The sequence below is a fragment of the Manis javanica genome, chromosome 13 (genome assembly GCF_040802235.1).
Source record: "Manis javanica isolate MJ-LG chromosome 13, MJ_LKY, whole genome shotgun sequence".
In the NCBI taxonomy this organism is placed as follows: domain Eukaryota; kingdom Metazoa; phylum Chordata; class Mammalia; order Pholidota; family Manidae; genus Manis; species Manis javanica.
Window position 1 is genome coordinate 99168744 of NC_133168.1, and position 18994 is coordinate 99187737.

At 60.4% G+C, this 18994-nt stretch overlaps 2 protein-coding genes across 3 annotated transcripts; one reads left to right on the forward strand and one right to left on the reverse strand.

Annotated features, from left to right (window-relative positions):
• The first annotated feature begins 128 nt into the window (after positions 1-128).
• Positions 129-8847, forward strand: TEKTIP1 (tektin bundle interacting protein 1). 2 transcript variants are annotated; one of them, XM_073220610.1, is made up of 4 exons: positions 129-3459; positions 8094-8332; positions 8420-8545; positions 8645-8847. In XM_073220610.1, the coding sequence occupies exons 1-4, from the start codon at positions 3332-3334 to the stop codon at positions 8824-8826; spliced, it is 675 nt and encodes a 224-aa protein (XP_073076711.1). In that variant the 5' UTR covers positions 129-3331; the 3' UTR covers positions 8827-8847. The 2 variants fall into 2 exon arrangements, with proteins under 2 accessions (XP_073076711.1, XP_017509465.1); XM_017653976.3 differs by having other exon boundaries at positions 129-3414.
• Positions 6803-17594, reverse strand: MFSD12 (major facilitator superfamily domain containing 12). Its single transcript, XM_037018059.2, has 10 exons — positions 17190-17594; positions 13100-13310; positions 11614-11743; positions 11330-11512; positions 11097-11189; positions 10912-11004; positions 10202-10372; positions 10023-10117; positions 9413-9543; positions 6803-9304 (listed from the first exon to the last, which is right to left on the reverse strand). The coding sequence occupies exons 1-10, from the start codon at positions 17485-17487 to the stop codon at positions 9282-9284; spliced, it is 1428 nt and encodes a 475-aa protein (XP_036873954.2). The 5' UTR covers positions 17488-17594; the 3' UTR covers positions 6803-9281.
• Between the last annotated feature and the right edge of the window lie 1400 nt (positions 17595-18994).

The following is an 18994-nucleotide window of genomic DNA, read 5'->3' on the forward strand; positions in this document are numbered from 1 at the left end:
TCTGGGTCCCCCGCCTGCCCCCGTGTTTCTGGCCCTGCCTTGTCGGGCTGCATGCTCCTCCCAGAAGCACTTGCTCGCCGCTGCCACCACTGTCCACACCTGCTACCAGACAGACAGCTGGATGGACGCCAGACCCATCGGCCAGGGGAGGGCCCACAGAAGGACCCGAGCAGCTGGCCCGGACCCACAGAGGGACTCTTCTGCCTGACGGGCTTCTTCGCAGCCACCTGTGCTGCACCTGCCGCTGTCCCAGTGACTTGCGGGCAGAATGCGGCCCAACATCAGGACCAGGCCCCACGCGGCAGGAGGTCATGCAGGGCGGACTCGTCCAAGGAAAGCTGGAGTCAGAGCTGCTTGTTAGTGTGCGTTGGCCCTGACCTGCACTGTCCCTGTCTGATGGGCTCACCCCCTGTTCCATCCCCACGTGGGGCTGGGGTCCTTGTGACTCACCCTGTGTACGGCCAGCCAGGGCAGCCTGAGGGCGGAATTGGCCCTGAGGCTGGTCCTGCCGGCCCGGCCCTCCTCCCCCGCCTCTCCTCCAGGCCACCTGGGTTCTGTCCGTCTGTACCACTGCTGGGCAGCCAGGGGTGGAGACACCTGCAGCTTCCCCCAGAGGCTTCCTGGGCTCCCCCTGACCCTGGTCCCACCTCATTGGCCTCTTCCCTGTCTCCAGCTGCACCTGGGCCCGCCTCCAGCCTCGTCTCCAGACCAGGGGAAATTGAGAGTGAGCCAGGGGCTGGGGGGCTGGGGGCCTGAGCAGCGCCCTTACCCCCCGCTGCTCCTTGGACCAGACGGCCACCGTGGAAGTGGCCTGGGGGGCTGCCCGGCTCTGCTCGGAGCCCTCCAGGTTCTGACATCCCAGTGCCGCCATCGGCCTGCGTGTGCATGTGTAGCCTTTGGGCTTTGTTTTTGTTGATTAGTTCCAGAAGTGTTTGAGGCTACCGGGGTGGGGTGGGGTGGGAGGCAGTGGCCTGGGGGAGGTGCCGTCACAGCTTCACAGCTTCCTCGTGGGAGGTGCGGTCAGCTGAACCCACCGGACCGTGGGATCGTGGGGCCCTGCCTCTCCCGCCCCATCTGCCAGCCGCGGGACAGGTGACTGCCAGTGTACATAGGTGTGTGTATTTCAATTGGTCAAGATCTTATTTTTGTTTGAATCTTTTTTAAGAAAGTGGTCTGTCTGTACCGTACCCCCGCCCCACACGGTTGCCAAAGCCAGGAGCTGGCGCTGCTGGCGGGCCTGGGGCTGGGGCGGGGTGCCCGGCGCAGAGCCAGCCTTGTTTCTCATGTAACACGGTGTCACTGTCATTAAACCAGCTGTGGGTTCACACACAGCTTGAGCCGCCTCTCTGTCTGTGTGTCTGGTCCCAGTTGGGATGAAGGCCGACAGCTCAAGTCCACACACCTGGGCTCACCAACAGGGTGCACTGATGGCCCTGGGGATCCGCGCCAGGCCCTGCAGCCCAGCCAGGGCCCGGCCTCACTGTGGGGAAAGGGTGCCGTCCCCGAGGAGGGGCAGGTGACTGCCAGTGTTGTACATAGGTGTGTGTATTTCAATTGGTCAAGATCTTATTTTTGTTTGAATCTTTTTTAAGAAAGTGGTCTGTCTGTACTGTACCTCCGCCCCACACGGTTGCCAAAGCCAGGAGCTGGCGCACAGCAGCTCCAGTGGGCAGGCGCTGCGGCCATGGAAGACAGGCCAGTGGGGGCCTCGAGAGCCTGGTGCTGTCCTGCTCTTGGGAAGGGCAGAGGGGAGGGGAAGGCTGGTTCGCCTTGCCTGGGATGTGGCTTCTGCAGTAGAGGAAAGGGATTTGGCGCTGGCAGCACTTGGGGGGCAGAGGGCCACCAGGGAGAAGCTGGAGCGTGTTGAGTGGTGCGCAGACGGGTCAGTGTGGAAGCGGGTCCAAGGGGCAGGTCTGGGGACAGGAGAGCCAGCCTGGCGGCAGGCCTGGAGAACCCAAGGGTCTTGATGAGAGGACTGAGCTCCCTGCAGCAAGCAGGCCCTTCCCTCTACGTGAAGGGCCCCACCCTGGGCAGTGAGGACAGGAGACCAGACCCTAAGACCTGCCCTGGAGGAGCTTCTTGGGGCGTGAGATTGGGTGTGGGACTGGGAAGCCTGTGACTACCAGTGTGCTGGGAAGTGGGAGGCCTTAGGAAAGGGTAGCGTTGTATCCAGGGGTTGTGACAAACCTGTCATATGCAAGGGCCTGTTGAGCCAGGAGACACCTGGGAATGGGGTGCTCCAGGCAGCAGGCATGGCCTGTGCAAAGGCCCTGGGGCCGCACTGGGCCTGGCAGCTGGGACAAACAGCAAGGTGGCCCATGTGGCTGGAGCAGAGTGGGCAACTGGGAGAGAGGGAGGGGGGCAGGGCAGGGACAGGCAAGTCATGCAGGACCCGGGGACCTTGAGGAGGACTCTAGCTTTGACCCCAAGGAAGTGGGTGCCCCGGGTGTGTGTCCACGAGAAGGGATGCGATTGCTGTATGGAAACCTGGAGGGACAGGCAGAGAGGACGGCGAGGAGGCACCGCCCAGGCGGGTGATACCCTGACCGTGGCCAGCATCACGTGGAGGTGGTGAAAGGTGGGCAGGGTCTTCTTTTTTTGTCATTTTTTTAATGTGGTAGGACTCATCACATGTGACTTACCATCTTAGAGTGCACAATTCAGTGGCATTAAGTACATTCTTACCCATCACCTCTCGTTCCTAAACACTGTCATCCCAGGAAACCCCGTCCTGTGAGCACCCCCTCCTCTGCCGCCCCAGGCCCTGGCTACACAAACCCACATTCAGTCTATGGATTCACCTGTTGTGGGGATTTCACAGAAATGGGGTCACGTGCTGTATGGCCTGTGTCTGGCGGGCGTCTCTGAGCACTGTGTTCAGGGCCCGTCCACCTGCAGCGCATGGCAGGGCCTTGCTCCCTTGCCTGGTGAGGGATGTTCTGCGTGTGGATGGACCCCGTTTTGTTTCGTTTGTCCTGCAGTCAGTGGGCATTCGGGTTGTTTCCACTTCGGCTGTTGTGAACACAGGTGGGCGGTTTTTGCTCTGGATGTATTTGGGAAACAGGAAGGACTGCCTGGGGGTGAGGTGGGAGAGGTGATAAGAAGGGGCTGCTGGAGCCCCAGGTCTGGTCCAGAAGCCGTGGGCTCACACCACAGCCAGACCCCCCTCCCCCCGCCGCCTGCCTTCCAGCCTCCGCAGCGGGCTGGGGAGGGAGGAGCCGTCTGGGTCGGGGCCTGAGCTGTTGCCAGGACACAGGGCGGCCTTTGTTGCTGTCAACAATGGCCCACAGGCCTTCTAGGCAGGAGCCGGGACAGGCGCCCAGAGGCAGACATGCAGACACTTGGGTGGGCGGCTGCCTGGCCCTACGTGCCCCGCAGGACCCTTGAAGTGGACTTCCCAGCACCTCTCTACAGGTCAGCACCCACACCTGTGCCAGGCGCCGCTGGTCCGGGCTTCAGGTCTGACCTCCAGGGGGTTGCCTGGGCTTCTTGTGCACCAGCCCCGTGGGCGCAGCAGCCTACTGGCCATCCTCACCAGCTGCTGCCTGTCTCCTCCCCACCTGACTGGCCTCAGGGCCCAGCTCCCTGCCTGTGGGCGGGCACTGGCAGGGGGGCACACCACACACACGGCAAACTGCACTACCCGGGCTGCTCTAACACCGTGGGCGGCACGGCCTGCGGATGCTTCTACCAGCCAGGTGTCGGCTGGCTCTGGGTCATTCTGTGTCTGGGGAAGTCAGTGCCCCCTGGCTTCTGGGGACTCGGCGGCTCCGCTCGGTGTCCCCCAGCTTGTAGGCGAGTCTCCCCAGTCTGCCCCGCCACTGGTCCAAATCCCCTGCTCCTTACAAGGACCCCAGCCCCTGCATGAGGACTCGCCGTAACCTGTGGCCACATCTTAGCAAATCACAGCTGCTAAGACCCTGTTTCCAAATAAGGTCATGCCTGAGATTCAGTGAATTTCGGGAGACGCTCTGAAGCCAGTGGAGCCTGTTCATAAGAGGCCATTTGAATGAACTGTAGCGAGGTACCGCGCAGCTTCCGTCTGCTGCTGCTCCGTCCCCAGGAGTACTAAGTAAAAGACGAGAGACTATGAGCAAGGCAAGTTCCTACATCTGCATCACAAAAGGGACACAGACACGGGTGTGCGCAGCCTTCTGAAAGGCAGAGGACTCGGGAAGGGCCGGCTGGGCTGGGCGGGCGCCTGGAGCAGGGAAGGCTGTTAACCATGCCCTCCCTTATTTAAATACCACAAAATCTTTTTCCTTGAGAGGGAAGCACTCCTCAGGTTTTACCGGGACTTCTCTCCATGTCTGTTGGCCATCTGTGTGGCTTCTTTGGGAAAATGTGTAGTCGGGGCCTCTGCCCATTTTTTAATTGGGTTATTTGGCTTTTTTGGTGTTGCATGAGTTCTTTGTATATTTGGGATATCAACCCCTTATTGGTTATATCATTTGCAGATGTCTCCTGTTTGGTAGGTTGTTTTATCATTTTGACGTTTTCCTTCACTGTGTAGCTTTTTAGTTTGATGTAGTCCCAGTGGTTTGTTTTTTACCTCGTTACCCTTGCTGGGGAGACAGACCCAGAAAAATATTGCTAAGGCCAATATCCAAGAGTTTTCTGCCTATGTTTTCTTTTAGAAGTTCTGTGGTTTTAGGTCTTACATTTAAGTCTTTAACCCGTGAGTTTCTTTTTGTGTGTGGTGTAAGAAAGTGGTCCCGTTTCATTCTTCTGCAGGTAGCTGTCCAGTTTTCACAAAACTGTTATTGAAGAGACTGTCTTCTCCCCATTGTACATCCGTGGCTCCTTTATCATATACTAATTGGCCACAGATGTGTGGGTTTACATCTGGGCTCTCTAGTCTGTTCCATTGATCTATGGGTCTGTTCTTGTGTCAGTACCATACTGTTCTGATTATATGGCGGCTTTGTAGTAGAGCTTGAAGCCAGGGACCGTGATCCCCCTAGCTTTGTTCTTCCTTCTCAGGATGGCTTTGGCTATTCGGGGTCTTTTGTGCTTCCACCTGAATTTTAGGATTATTCCTTTAGTTCTGTGAAAAATGCCGGCAGTATTTTAATAGGGATTGTGCTGAATCTGCAGATTGCTTTGGGCAGGATGGCTGTTTTAAGAATACTAGTCCTTCCACCCCATTAGCATATAATCTTTCCATTTATTTGTGTCATCTTTGATTTCTTTCATCAGCATCTTACAGTTCTCAGAGTACAGGTCTTTCACCTCCTTAATTAATTTATTTTTAGGTATTTTATTCTTTTGGATGCAGTCGTAAATGGGTTTTCTTAGTTTCTGCTAGTTCATTCATTCTTAAGTGTATAGAAACACACAGATGTCTGTGTTTTGATTTTTGTGTCCTGCACCTGTTGAGTTCCCTTACTAGTTCTCATAGTTTTTTGGTGGAGTCTTTAGGGTTTTCTATGTGTAATATCATGTCCCCTGCAAGTAGTGACAGTTTTCCTTCCTTACCCACTGGATGCCTTTTCTCTCACCTCCAGGACTACTGAGTAAGGGTGGTCAGTGAGCACCTTGTCCCGTTCCTGACCTCAGAGGAAAGTGCTCAGCCTTGGCCGCGGAGTGTGATGCTGGCTGTGGGCCTGTCACAGTGGCCGTAGTCGTGCTGAGGAACATTCCCTCTATACCCACCTCGTTGAGTTTCTGCCACGAATGGATGTTGCCTTTTTCATGCTTTCTCTTCATGTACTGAGAGAGGATTTTTAGCCTTGACTTCATTGCTGTGTATGGCGACTTGTGGGTGTTGACCCACCCTTGCATCCCTGGAATAAATCCCACTTGGTCAGGGTGAATGATCCTTTTAATGTGTTTTTGAATTCAGTCTGCTAATACTTTGGATTACAGAGGATTTCTGCATGTGTTTCTCAGACACCGGTGTGTCAATTTATTTTTGGGTGTGTGGTGTCTGGCTTTGGTATCAGGGCGACGCTGGCCTAATGGATTGAACTGGGAGACCCTCCTGTTCTCTGAAGTTTAAGGAGGGCAGGCATTAGCTCCCTGTAAGCTGTTCGGTACGGTTCCCCTGTGGTAAGGCCTGGATCAGGGCTTTTGTTTGTTGGGAGCGTATTACCAATTAAATTTTGTTACTAGCCTGGGTCTGTTCAGATTTTCTTTCTTCCTGACACAGGCTTGTAAGACTGGATGTTTCTAGGAACATTATCCATTTCTTCTGGGTTGTCCATTTCATTGGCATAGGACTGTAGTTATCTTCCATAATTTCTTGTATTTCTGTGATGTCACTCGTAGCTTCTTTCATTTGAGTCCTCTTTCTTGAGTCCAGCTAAAGATGGCACCTTGATCTTTCAAAGAGCCAGCTCTTTCACCGATTGTTTCCGCCTCCTTTATTTCTCCCTGATCATTATCGTCATGTCCCTTCTGCCAACTTTGGGCTTTGTTCTTTTCCTAGTTCCTTGAGGTGCCGGGTAAGACTGAGACCTGGTGCCTTGAGGCAGACCTGCATCGCCATCTTCTTGCTTAGAACCATCTCTGCTGCGTCCCGACAACTGTGAACCATTGTGTTTCCGTCTTCATTCGTCTCTGAGCATTTCTGTTTTTCCCCTTTGATTTCTTTGTTGGCCCACTGGTTTAGCCTCCACGTTTGTTTTTTTTTCTCGTAACTGATTTCTAGTTTCATACCGTGATGGTCAGAAAAGATGCAGAAATCGCTAGTAGGGACCAAGAAGGTGTTCACCTAGCATGAGAAGTCTTTTCTCACTCTAATGTGACACTGTTGTTTAAAGAGAGGTTTAATTGACATTCATTCATAAAAAAGACTCACTTTTCACTGTTATTACTTGAGAGCATTTTAATTGCATTTTATGCAGTTGGCAGTTCAGAACCTTTCATTGCAGAAGGTTGGGCTTTGCCACGTGATCTTCAAATTCCCCTTTGAGTGGCAAGCCCAGCCTGCGTCAGGCTCCTGAGGCTGATGTCCCAGGACCGACCAGGCTAATGTCACCTTATCTGAGACACATGGGCTTCTAGTTTTCTGTGGTCTGTCATCTACCCAAGTGAGAACTCTCAGCCAGGCTCTCTGGGCAAGGCAGAGGTGAGGGCATGTTGCCAGCTGCCCTGCTGGGACTGACCTGGGGCAGATCACCGCGGTCTCTGGGAGACTGCTCAGGGTCGAGCTCACAGTGCGGGCACATATCCCCGTCTCTCCCAGGCATTGGTGCTACTGGGATGCGTTAGGGAAGGAATTCCCACTTGAGGTTTATGCTCAGGCACGTTTCCCTATAGCTTCACCAGCTTAGGGTTTTTTCACTTTCCTTTAGATTTAATGGTACCTCACTGAGGTTTGATTTTTCCCATCAAGAGGTTATTTCTACTGCCCTGTCTGTTCCTTATACTATCCTCTGCTGCCCCAGGGCCCTTGCAAATGCTGCTCCTCTGCCTCAAGTGGTCTGCCCACCCGCCCTCCTCAGGGAAGCCCTGCTGCTGCCTTCTGCCCAGGACAGGCTCTGCCACCTAGCTCCCTGTTTAAATGTGAGCTTGCCATCACTCCCACCTGGTCCCTGCCAACTGGGTGGATGGCAAAGGCACAAGGCTTACCCGAGGGTATTCCTGGGAGCCTGGGCAGCCCCACAGTCCCTGTGTCCCCAGTCCTTGGCTTCTAGGCCAGACCAGTGGGGCAGAACCTGGGCCCCAGAATCTGGGTTGCAGCCACCACCATTCCTGGTACACCCTCCAGTCCAGGGGCCTTCCTGGAGGAAGGGGCCTGCAGGGCTGGGAGGCTGGACAAGGACTTAGGACCCCAGGAGTGGCCACAGCCCTCATCCCTCCCCTTCCTGGTGTCCCCTAGGGGAGGGGCAAGCAAACGTGAAAGGTTTAGTGAGGGTCCTGGGAGGGACATGACAGAAAAGACGGGCTATGAGGGGCGTCCAGTGTTGAAGGACGGGCATGGCCAAGCAGGGATGAGGGAAGGCCCCGTGCTGTGGGCCAGCCTTTATACCCACACTGCTGGTGGCGCCTGGCAGAGGGCAGAAAGGCCAATTCTAGGGAGGGCGAGCTGAGGCCGGAGGGGGGATGGCCACAGGCTCAGACTCTGTCCCCTGACTCCCACACCTTAGCGATGACTACCTGTCCCAGGAGGGGCCTCGCTGGGCGCCAGTCATCAAGCAGGCAACAGGCTGGAGTTACACACCCATGGGACGCGATGCCTCCGGCCAGCTGTGGTCCACTGGCCTGACCAACTCGGAATCCCGGGAAGCCTGGTACACGCTCCCACGGGCCCCGGACAGCCCCTACCGCAAGGCTTACGCCTGCTGGCATGGATGCTACAGCCACCGGGAGCGGAACATGCCCTCGGGTAAGTGCCCAGCCCCACCGCCCTCAGACCAGGCCAGCCCCAAGGGGCGGGCAAGGGCCGGAGGCGACCTCCACTCCTCCCCTGCAGCCTACACCCAGCGCCTCCGGGAGACCGCCTGGCACGATCCCATCATCCCTGCCCAGTACAGAGCCCCCAGCACGCGGTGGGGGAGCACGCGGTGGACAGACAGGCCCAGCCGGGGCAAGGAATATGGTGAGCCCAGGAACAAGGGAACGGGGGGTGGGAGCAAGGTCCCCGGGGTGGGGGTGAAGGACGCTGGGGCCAACACCTGACTGGGTCCCCGCCCCACAGCAGTCAACAGGCACCGATACGGGACGGAGCCGCTGTGGCAGGCGTCTGACTACGTGCCAGCACTGTCGGTGCCCCAGCGCCCATGCTACACCACCCAGAACTACCAGCAGTGGGCCCTGGAGCCCTACTGCCCCTCCACCAACCAGCGGCCCCCGCACAGCTCCCCACCTACTCACTGGTAAAGGCCATGCTTCCCAACGCCACCTCCCCGCCTCAGGTATCTGTCTGCAGCGGGGGACCAGGAGCCTGGGCAACAAGTGGAGGCCCCAGTCCTCACCCACGGCGCCTCTTTATTCACTGTCAGCACAGGCCTGGGTGCAGGAAGCCGGACTCGGGCCCTAGCCTGGCTGCTGAATCCCGCAGCCGCCACAGCCGGGTCCAGCCCAACTTCCCAGCCGAGGCTGGGGGGCGAGTAGGGAAGTCAGTCCCTGAGTCCCTTAGGGCCTGCCCCTACACAACAGAGAGCACCCCAAACATCCAGAGCTGGGACTGGGTCCCCCCAGCCCATGAGGACCCACGGGCCCCTGGATACCATGGGCCTAACTCTACGGACGGACGGGTGGGAGGGGCAGGCCACAGCCAGGCAGTGAGCGTACAGGCCAGGTTCCTTTGATAGGGCAGTGGGCGCAGGGGAGGGTCAGAGCCGGGTTCCAGGGTCCCCTGCAAGAGAAGGGGGGTGGTTAGTGTGTGGGGGTCTGTCTCTGTCCCAGCCCCAGCCCCCATGGCTTGGTTTGGGGTTCCTGGGGGGTGGAGGGGCCCACAACTCACAGCTCCGCAGACGGATGGGCCAGACAAGGAGACTGCACAGAGAGAGGGTGGCAGCCATGCCCACGCCGCCCGTCACGGCCACCATCACCCAGTGGTAGAAGCTTACGCAGGCCCTGCAGCAGAGCTCCGACCTGGTGGGGGTGGGAGGGGTGAGCCAGGACCCTGGTCTGCTGGCTCCCGCCCACCTTGGGGCCTGCCAGCCCCTGGGCCTTTGCACATGCCGTTCCTCCCCAGTTGCCTAGACCTGGTCCCACATCCAGGGCCACCTCAGGGAGGCCCCCTGGCTTCTTGCCCAGGGCAAGGCTCGCTAGGCTGTGTTCTCCACCACCCGCCCCCGCTCTGGCCACAGTTCTCATGCAATGATTTGGGTGGCAAGAGTCACCCCAGCTTCTCAGGCACAGGGACCAGGCGCGGGCTCCAGGGCGCACACCCAGTTCCCTCCAGACCTGGGGCCCCGGGTCCTGAGGTCTGCACTGCACAGATCCCGGCTCTCCCCAGCCCTGCCCACCCCATTGCCCGACACATCTGTGTGCTGTGTCCCAGCCCCCAGCACATGGTATGTGCTCGGTGTATGTACACTCCCACTAAAGGAGCGGACGCAGGTACTCACGAGCAGGGGTGCAGGCTCTGGATGACCATGACTGCCAGCCCGTTGGCCACCTTGTCCGAGAAGCTCATGGCGCCGTACACGAAGGCCCCGCTGTGCTGCAGGACACGGGCATGGGGGCTGAGCACCCACACCCCAGCCCCAGTCCCCAGCCCCCACCCCGCCCCACCCACCAGCCCTACCGTGTGGGGGCCGATGAGGTCTGCCGTCATGGCCAGCGAGGTGACCAGGATGGTGGCACAGCCCATACCCAGCAGCCCGGCTGCCACATACACGGCCACACCCAGCCTGTCCGCCAGCGCCACCCAGGCTGCGAAGGCCAGGATCACCAGGAGGCCCACGAGGTAGGTGAGCTGCAGAGGAGCCAGCCGGGCGTCACCGCCTCCAGGCAGCTGTGAGCCTGCCCTCGGTGCCTCTGGTCTTCGATCTGCCCCACACCGCCCCCCACCCACCCACAGGAGGGGTGGAGTTGTGCCATCCCCAAGGAGCCCCCAGCCCTGATCTCGGATGGGCCAGAGCCACAGGCGCGGAGGGCCCCGTGGAGCCGACGCTCTAACGTGGTGTCTGTGCTCGGCTGCCGCTGAAGCCAGGGCTGCTTGTCCCCAGACGCAAACCGGTAAAAGTCTAATGAAACGAGGCCTGCAGTGCCCTGGGTGCCAGCCACATTTTAAGCGCTCAGCAGCCACTCCTGGCTCCTGCCCTGGACAGTGCAGAAAGCTCTAGAGCTCTGCAGCCCCAACATGCTCAGAAGCGGGGATACTAGAACTCAGTTACCAGGTATGGGGCTTCTGTAAGGCTCAGACCACCTGGTTCTGGGGGTCTGAGAGCCAAGGGCTCTGGGCGCAGGGTCCCCAGCCCTCCAGTCCCTGCCCCCCCAGCCCTGCCCACTCACATTCCTTCCAATGCATTTGTTGACAGGCTTCATGAGTAAGGATGAGAAGAAGCCACTGAGGTACATCACCAGTGGGATGGTGGCAATGAACTTCTGTCAGGGCAGAGCGGGTGCAGCGACTCAGACACGGCCCACTGACTCGGGCCCGCCAGCCCTGCGGCCGCCCAGCGCCCCAGCCCACTCACCTTGGGCAGGCTGAGGGAGTAGGTGAGGTACATGGCTATGTACGCCTGGGACAGGTTCACGATGAGCCTCGTGCTCATGTACAGCAAGCCCACCTGGGAGCAAACGAGGGCAGTGGAGGGCCTGGCAGCAGGGCACCTGCAGCCGGCGCCTGCTCCTGGGACCGGGACCAGCACGTGTGCCCACGGAGTAGGGCCACTGGCCACTGGCAGCTCAGGCTTCTGCCCCAGCCTACCTGATAGAAGGCCGGCTCCCGGAGCCAGTGCTTCCAGAGCAGCAGGTGCTGGGCGCGGGCAGGGGCCAAAAGGGGGCTGTGCTCCCCTGGCTCCTCAGCCTGCGGCCGGTGCCGCTCCCTGGTGCCCAGGTGGAACAGCAGCGAGAAGACGGCGCCCACGCCAACCACCAGCAGGGACAGGTTCTGGGACGGGGCAGGTAGGGGTCAGCAGCGGCTCCCACAGGCGAGCCCCGGAGCTCAGGGCCTCAGGGGTGTCCCAGCCGCCCACCCAGGGCCCAGCTCACCCGGAACACGGGCACATCTTGGACCCCCAGCTGTTCCCTGTCTTCCCCCGAGTGCGGAGCGCCCTGCAGGTGGAGCAGGAGCCAGGCGGCGCCGTAGACAGTGATGTTCGCCACCACGGTGAACGCGTACCTGTGCGGACAGGTGCAGCCTCAGCATGGCAGCCAACAAACCACACGGCCTGTGGGCCTCGGGAACCTCTGGCCCATGAGCGACTTCAGCCATCAGACACTGGGTGGCCCAGGAAGCCACCACTGGCCTCAGTTTCCCCAGACTGCACATTATCTGACGACTTACACCCCTGACCTGCAACTCCACCCCGGGGGGCAGAGACTCAGGGAAGCAAGGCCGAGTTGGGGCTGCAGCCCAAAGTCAGAACCCGAGATGCTCAGAAGCCAGGACCCTAGAATTCTCGGTTCCCAGACCCTGGGCTTCCTCAAGGCAAAGACTCCACAGTCCCGAATCAGCTGCGTCTGCATCTGCCTGCAGCCGCAGGGCGACGTCCCTCCAGGGCCTGGGGGCTGGGGCAGAGGTGGGGGAGCCTCTAAGCCTCACCAGGACTCGGTTTCCCCTTCTGAAAGTGAGAACAATACCCACAGAGGCCAAAGTGAAGATGACAGGAGGCTGGCAGTAGAGCCCGCAGGGAGAAGGAACCCCCAAGCCTGGCCTCAGTCCCCCCCATACCCTCCCGCCAGCCGGAGCCCTCGCACCCCAACCTGCCATATTGGGCAACCCATAGATAGCTCGGGCCTCCTGCTCCCGGCCACAAGGCGGAACCCGCAGTGGGAGGGGACGAGGCCAGGCTGAGCAGAGCTGGGGCCCAAAGTGGCTGCACTGCGGGCAGGCAGGGCCCTCGAAGACACCGGTGTAACAGCAAGAGTAGGCGGCCAGGTGACGCCTCTGCGGGCCTGGCCCTCCCAGTACCTCCTGGCCTTGGGCACGTGACAGCCCCTGGGGCTGCGTGGGGATGAAAGGTAATTAGAACTGGGCCTGGCACCCAGCAGGCACCCCTTGTGTGCTCCTACCACCTTCATGCCTACAAAACCTCCTTCAGCACCTCAAGCAAGCTGACCAATAAGCCAGGCGCCTACTGGACCCAGGAGTGGCAAGGCAGGATTCCAAGGTGGCCCCAGAGATCCCCACACCCGGGCCCCACCCTGTCTAATCCACTCCCCGGGGCCGGGCCTGTGACTGGTGGGATGGCACTCCGTGTTTGGGTGGCATGCTGTGACGGTGATGAGGGGTTCTGTGGACGTCACGGACATGGTCCTGGGTGGGCCTGACCTAATCAGGCAGCCTCGGGGGCAGGGTCTCCGCCCTGCCTGAGATCAGAGACCCTCCTGCCTGCCTCGGCCTAGCAGTCTGGCCACTGCGAGCTCCGTGAGACAGCAAGTCCTGCCACCGAGCCCGTCAGCGGGGCGGGGCCCAGCTTCAGATGAGACCCCCAGCCCCGGTCCCGGCTCGCCTGCCCTGCCCACCGCCACACACCTGAGGGCCGTGAGCTCCACCTTCTCGTGGTCGCTGCTGACCAGCTCCGGGATGAGGCTGAGGTGCGCGACCTGCGTGGCGGCCCAGCCGAACTGGAAGACCACGACGAAAGGCCCGTAGTAGAGGAGGGCGGCCAGCTCAGGGGTGGCCGCCCCGCAGCCCAGGCACGGGCTGAAGATGAAGGGGAAGGAGAGCAGGACACAGACGGTGCCTGTGGATGGCAGGAGGGGGACACACATCAGGGGGCTTCCCGGGTGCGGCCAGGCTGGGACCCTCCCAGATGACACACTGGGGAGAGGGTCTGCAGCCCAGGGCTCCCCAGGCCCACGGGCCCAGGGACAAACAGGGAAACTGAGGCAGGGGGCCGGGGTTACATCCCCTGGGGTCCCATGGGGAAACGGGCACAAAGGCTGCAGCACTGCTGAGGCCACGTGCCTTAAGCCCCCCCAGGTGGCAGATGGGGAGCAGAGACCTGAGGTCACATGGCAGGCTGAAGGGGAGCCGTGGGGTCCCCTGCACAAGTGCCCACCACAGACACACCATTTACACCACAGCTTCCCCTTCCTACTGCCAGGGCAGGCAGGGGCAGCCTTCCAACCCCACCCCTCTCAAGGGCCCTGGGGGGCCTGTAGGTGTCAGGAGGCCAGGGGATGCGAGACGGGGCCAGTTTGGACCCTGCCCCCTGAGCCCCAGCGTCCCTGTCAGCCTGTAAGGGGGCCTCCCCCCCAGAAAAACTCTCATACCCCAGAGGCCCCGCACAGTCTGTCCGGCCTCTCCCCACCCCCTCTCCTCCTCTCGCTTCCAGCACACAGGCCTCCGAGCCGGTGCGGCCCCAGGTCCTTTGCACTGTTGTCCCTCTGCCTGGAATGCCCTCCCCCTCACATCCTGGAAAGGCTGGCTCTTTTTCATCCCTCAAGACTCAAATGCCACCTCCCCAAAGAAGCCCTCCCTGACCAACTGAGTCGCCAGCAGTCTCCTGGCCCCAACACACTCTGTCTGGATCCCGCTCTGTTTTCCTCAGCCTGTAGCACACACGGGAATTGTTTCCTGCCTGCCTCCCCGGCAAGACTGAAGGCTCTGGTGGGGTGAATAACAGGGCTAAGTCGCTTTCCCGTCCCTGGCACCCAGCGTCAATTCCTTTTGAACCAGTGAATAGTGAATAACAGCAGCGGCCTGTTTATAGCCCCAAGGGATGGACGTTATTAACCCCATTTTCCAGAGGAGGGTACAGGTCCACCAAGCAAGCCGCAGAGCTGAGAATTCAGCCTGCAGGACCCCACACCAGCCTTGCACCCTCCTCCCCCATCCCCAGCCCAACCTCCTGCCGCCAGGCCCAGGGTGATCTCATCCCCCAGATGGGATGGGGAAATGAAACCAAAACCCCGCAGTTTCTCTGGAATGGGTGCCTGGGAGGGGCCTGCCGGGAAGATCCCTGAGGGGCCCAGAAACATCTGCCCTGGCGGGACTCCACCCTGCCGCCCAGGCCAGGTTAACCATTGTCGGAGCCAGGCCGCCAGGCTGGTGTCTGGGGCAAGCGACTTTGCCCCTCGGGGCCTCAGTTTCCAGAAAATGTAGATAACGAAAATCCTGGCCTCACAGGGCTGGCATGGGACTGAGAGTCGGTGTGTGAAAGCAGGCACTCCCACTATTCTCGTCCAAGAAGAACACACACAGGAAGCCACATGGAGTCACGTGCCCCCCAGGACAGCAAACGGTGACTTAACTGCAGTTCCCACCCATCCCAGGAACGCGACCTAACAGTCCATCAGGAATACGCAGGTCAGCACTAGCCAGGTGGTCTGTGCGAGGTGGTCTGACTCCCCCCGCCAGAAGATGTCCGGGCCTTATCTTCTGCCAATTAATTCCTTATGTACCCTCCCGTATATTCCATTTGTACAACCCCGGAGCATCTCTCTACTTGGGATGGTGGATGGGATGCTGCCTGATTCATGAATGACTTAATAAAGCCAATTAGACCTTCAAATCTACTCTGTTGAATTTTAACAACTTTAAGCCACTTCCCACCTTGGGCAGCTTCAAAGCTATATTTCACACCTTTGCACAAGATATTTCAACTACTTGGCATGCCCCACAAGACCCACACGCTCCTATTCATCCTTCAAAACCCCAAAGCTAATGCCCCCCTCCTCCAGAGCACTGCTGCTTCCTTATGAAGCCATTCACCTGCCAGTCCATCCACCTGCCCCAGCCTGGGCCCTGCAGGAGTGTCCACATCTGGTTTTGAGGGTCCTCCCTGGGCTAGGGGGGAGTCCAGAAGGCTTGTTATGAGGATGAATTGCATCTGGTCACCACGACCCTCAAACTCGGGCAAAATAGGAAAGTGGGCACTGTTGCCTAGGTGACCTCCACTCAAGGCACATCAGCATCATGAGGGGCCATCCTGGCTTCCTCTCTCCACAGACACTCCTGGGTCTCCCCACATGCCCACTCTAAGCAGGGAAGGGGCTCAGGTGAAGGCGCTGGTGTCTGGTTGGGGCACCCCCTCCGGCCCCACACCTGTTGTACACAAAGGCTTCAGTGCCCTGTTCATCAAGGTGCCCAGCTCCCACCTCTCCTGGGACACTCAGATTCTTCCTCTGGGGGCAGGTGGGGCCCTGGCCAAACCCCAGCCCCTCAACTATGAATGGGGCACACAGGCAGCCCACAGGCTCCAAGCCAGCGGCAGGCCCCTCCCAGGGGGCTCTGCCTGCTCGGTGTCAGGCTGGGGATCCCCTCCCCCCCGCGGGCCCCATTTCCTCAGCAGGGTCTCACATCTGCCACAGAAAAGAGGCCCCCAGGCCTCCCATCCCTCGGGCCTGGGAACTACCTTGTTTGCTTGTCACTGAATTTACCTATTATGAGCAAAACCACTCTAGACTCAGCTCAGCTCCACGAGTGATCCCAGCATGGGTGCAAAGGGGAACACCTCTAACGTCCGCTCTCTGGGGGAGGCCATAGCTGGTTGCGGTCTGCGGCTCCCACCTCCCTGGCTGCTGCTACCCCTGAAAGCAAGCGACCCAAGCAATCTGGCCCCTGGGCCTTGCCTGCAACTTAGGCTGCTGGGAAATCTGCTGCACCTTGCAAATACGGCACTCCCACGGCCCGGGGCAAACCACTGCCTCCTCCCTCATTGTTCCCAAGGGCAGGGGAAATGGCAGCGGGTCCCTCCTGGTTTCTGCTGAGCCGCCCAGAATTCCCAGGAGCGGACAGGACTCCTGGCCTTGCCTCCCGAAGAGCCCGCAAGCCCCAAATGTCAGGATGGCAGGCCTGTCTTCAGGGTAAGAGCAGCTGTGAAAGCTGTCCAAGCTAATCTCAAGGCCCAGGGTCGGGGTGGGCAGGGAGGCAGGCCTTACATGGGTGCTCCCCAGGCAGGGCGCCCCAGCCCTGCCACCTCCCCTCCCCTCCCCTCCTCAGCAGCCCACTAGCCCAGGCAACGCCCCCAGACAGAGGGGGACCTCACTGCCTGCCCAGCAGATGCCTGTCCCCTTCGGCCGACAGGCACAGACCTCCAGCCCCCAACTCCTGGCTCCCAGGGCAGCCCCCAAAACCCTCCAAGCACCAGGCTGCCCACAAGGGACAGGGATGGCTGGGAGAGCGCTGGGGGAGGCAACAGATGGGCCCCAGGGGGGCTCTAGGCAGCCTGATCCTCACTCGGCAGAACTGTCCTGGGGGTGGGGGTCACCCTAACAGGCGGAGAAGTCAGGCTACACCAGAGGAGACACGGGGAGTCATGCAATGCAGGGAGAGCTGGGGTGCCGGGGGGTGTCAGACGGACAAAGAGAAGTGACACTGAAGGGTCACATGATGGAGGGGGATCTGCGGGTCGGGCCTGCCCCAGCCTGGGCCCTGCAGGAGTGTCTACATCTGGTTTTGAGGGCCCTCCCCCTCAAAGACGGCAGGCTTCTGGGGGGCAGGTAGTTAAGGAGCTGGCAGACAGACCGGGGAGGCTCAGACCATGGAAAACTGACAGTCGGGGGAGACTCTGGCCGTGGCAGACAGACAGACGGGGAGGCTCCGGCCGTGGCAGACAGACAGACGGGGAGGCTCCGGCCCGGGGATGCCGGGCGCGCATTCGGAGGGGGAGGCTTACCAACCAGGTGCCAGGCCTTGCGGGGACCGTAGCGGGCGCAGCGGCCGGCGGCGCGGTCGGCCTCGTAGCCCACGAGGGGCGTGCACAGCCCGTCGGCCACCTGGCCGAGCAGCAGCAGCAGGCCCGCGCCGCGCGAGCTGTAGGCGCGCACCGAGTGCAGGTACAGCAGGAGGTAGGTGAACCACATGGACGCGCACAGGTCGTTGAGGAAGTGCCCCACGGCGTAGCTCAGCCGCGCGACCAGCGACAGCGGCCGCGGGGGCGTCCCCGCTCCGGCGGCCGGAGGTCCGGGGCCCATGACGGCTCCGACTCGGGCCGGGCGGGCGCTGGCACTCCGGACCCCGCTGGCCGCGCGCCCTGCTGCCCGCGCGGCGTCCGCCCGCCCAATGAGAGCGCCTGCGGCTCCAGACCGCAGACCCGAGACCTACCGCCCAGGCGAGGCGGGCACTCTCGGAGTGGCGGCCACCTGCACCAATCGGAGCCGCGCGCTGGGGCCCGAGAGCCAATCGTCAGGGGGAGGGGCATGGCTTTGGGGCCGCTTGACTTCTCCGCGTGGCGCCGACGGGGCCGCACGGTCCTAGCGCCCGACGGCTCACGATGGGTTTGCCGTGTCCCCGCGCGGAGGTGGGGACGACAATAGGCGCGCGCTCACCCAGACTCCCTCCTCCTGGCCCGCGCCACCCCAGCCTGCCCGCTGCTTTGCTAGGCCAACGTGGGCCGGGAAGGATGGGGTGGGCCGGGGGCGTGGGTGGGTGGGAGACCGGGTCCGAGTCCCAGTCCAAGTCCGAGCTCTCCTCTGCCGGGGGTCCGGTGACTTCCCGGCCGGAGAGACCCAATCGGACTCGGGGCGGACGTAGTAATTCTAATTAATTAGCTATTAAGGATAATAATGGGGATAATCACCATAATAACGCCAACTGGCATCTAATGAGCTAATGAAAGCTCCCTGCGCCAGGCGCGCCACGTGGGTTAGCTCGCCCAGCTGGGCCCGGGGCGGGGCGCGGCCCGCTCCCCTTTCTGGGGTCAGACACTGGCCCAGAGAGGGGAGGAGGTCCAGGGGCGCACGGAGAGTCAGGGACTCAGGCCTGCGCTCCGGACCCCTCCCCACCCTCCTCCCAACCCCTCCCATTGCTGGGTGTGGGTAAAATTGTAACATTTCCGGAGTATCTCGCCTGGCTTTAGGGCACTTGCACATCCTCAGGGGTGGAGAGACGTCCATCTCCAGGTCTGTGGGTCCATTACCTGGGCAACCGAGGGTGTGTCTGAACCTGAGAGTTTAAAGGGAGGGGTTGACTTGCCGGAACATCAGTTGTAAACAATAAACGTGTTTTAAACTTTATTTCTCCCTTTGACTGATTTCGGTTTTTAGAAGTATTTTGCCCTGGGATTTCCTTTCGCTGGACTTACACCTGGCGGCAGTCAGCAGGGTATCTCTGAACCCAAAATCTGTCATAATGGGTGCGACCTTTGGGAGGGCTGCTCCTGCGGATGGTGGGGAGGCCCCAGCGGATGCAGCGGCAGAGGTGCCGCTTCACCTGTTAGTATCCCCCCAGCTGTGGCGCTTCCAACTTGGGGAACCCCTAGTGGGGAACTGGTCTAGCGTAGAGTACCTCCTAGAGGGGTGGGGCCTTCCCCAGAACTGGGGGAGGGTGGAAACACCGGAGGCTGCAGAATCAGCCCTCCCTGAATTGAAGACTGCTTGGAGACCTCAGGGGCCGTGTAGCAACTGACGTTGTGGGGTCTCTTTTCATTAAGATAGTGGAAAATGTTATACAGGAGAAAGAGGATTGTCGAGGGACTTGGAC

Bases quoted from the DNA above. Each gene is read 5' to 3' on its own strand.
- TEKTIP1 (XM_073220610.1), top strand. From the start codon at position 3,332: ATGCAGACACTTGGGTGGGCGGCTGCCTGGCCCTACGTGCCCCGCAGG. The intron at 3,460-8,093 runs GTCTGACCTCCA...CCCACACCTTAG, and splicing joins GCCGCTGGTCCGGGCTTCAG to CGATGACTACCTGTCCCAGG. The intron at 8,333-8,419 runs GTAAGTGCCCAG...CCTCCCCTGCAG, and splicing joins GGAGCGGAACATGCCCTCGG to CCTACACCCAGCGCCTCCGG.
- MFSD12 (XM_037018059.2), bottom strand. From the start codon at position 17,487: ATGGGCCCCGGACCTCCGGCCGCCGGAGCGGGGACGCCCCCGCGGCCG. The intron at 11,513-11,613 runs GTGAGCTGGGCC...GCCCCGTCCCAG, and splicing joins AAGATGTGCCCGTGTTCCGG to AACCTGTCCCTGCTGGTGGT. The intron at 10,373-10,911 runs GTGAGTGGGCAG...GCTCCTCTGCAG, and splicing joins ACAAATGCATTGGAAGGAAT to CTCACCTACCTCGTGGGCCT.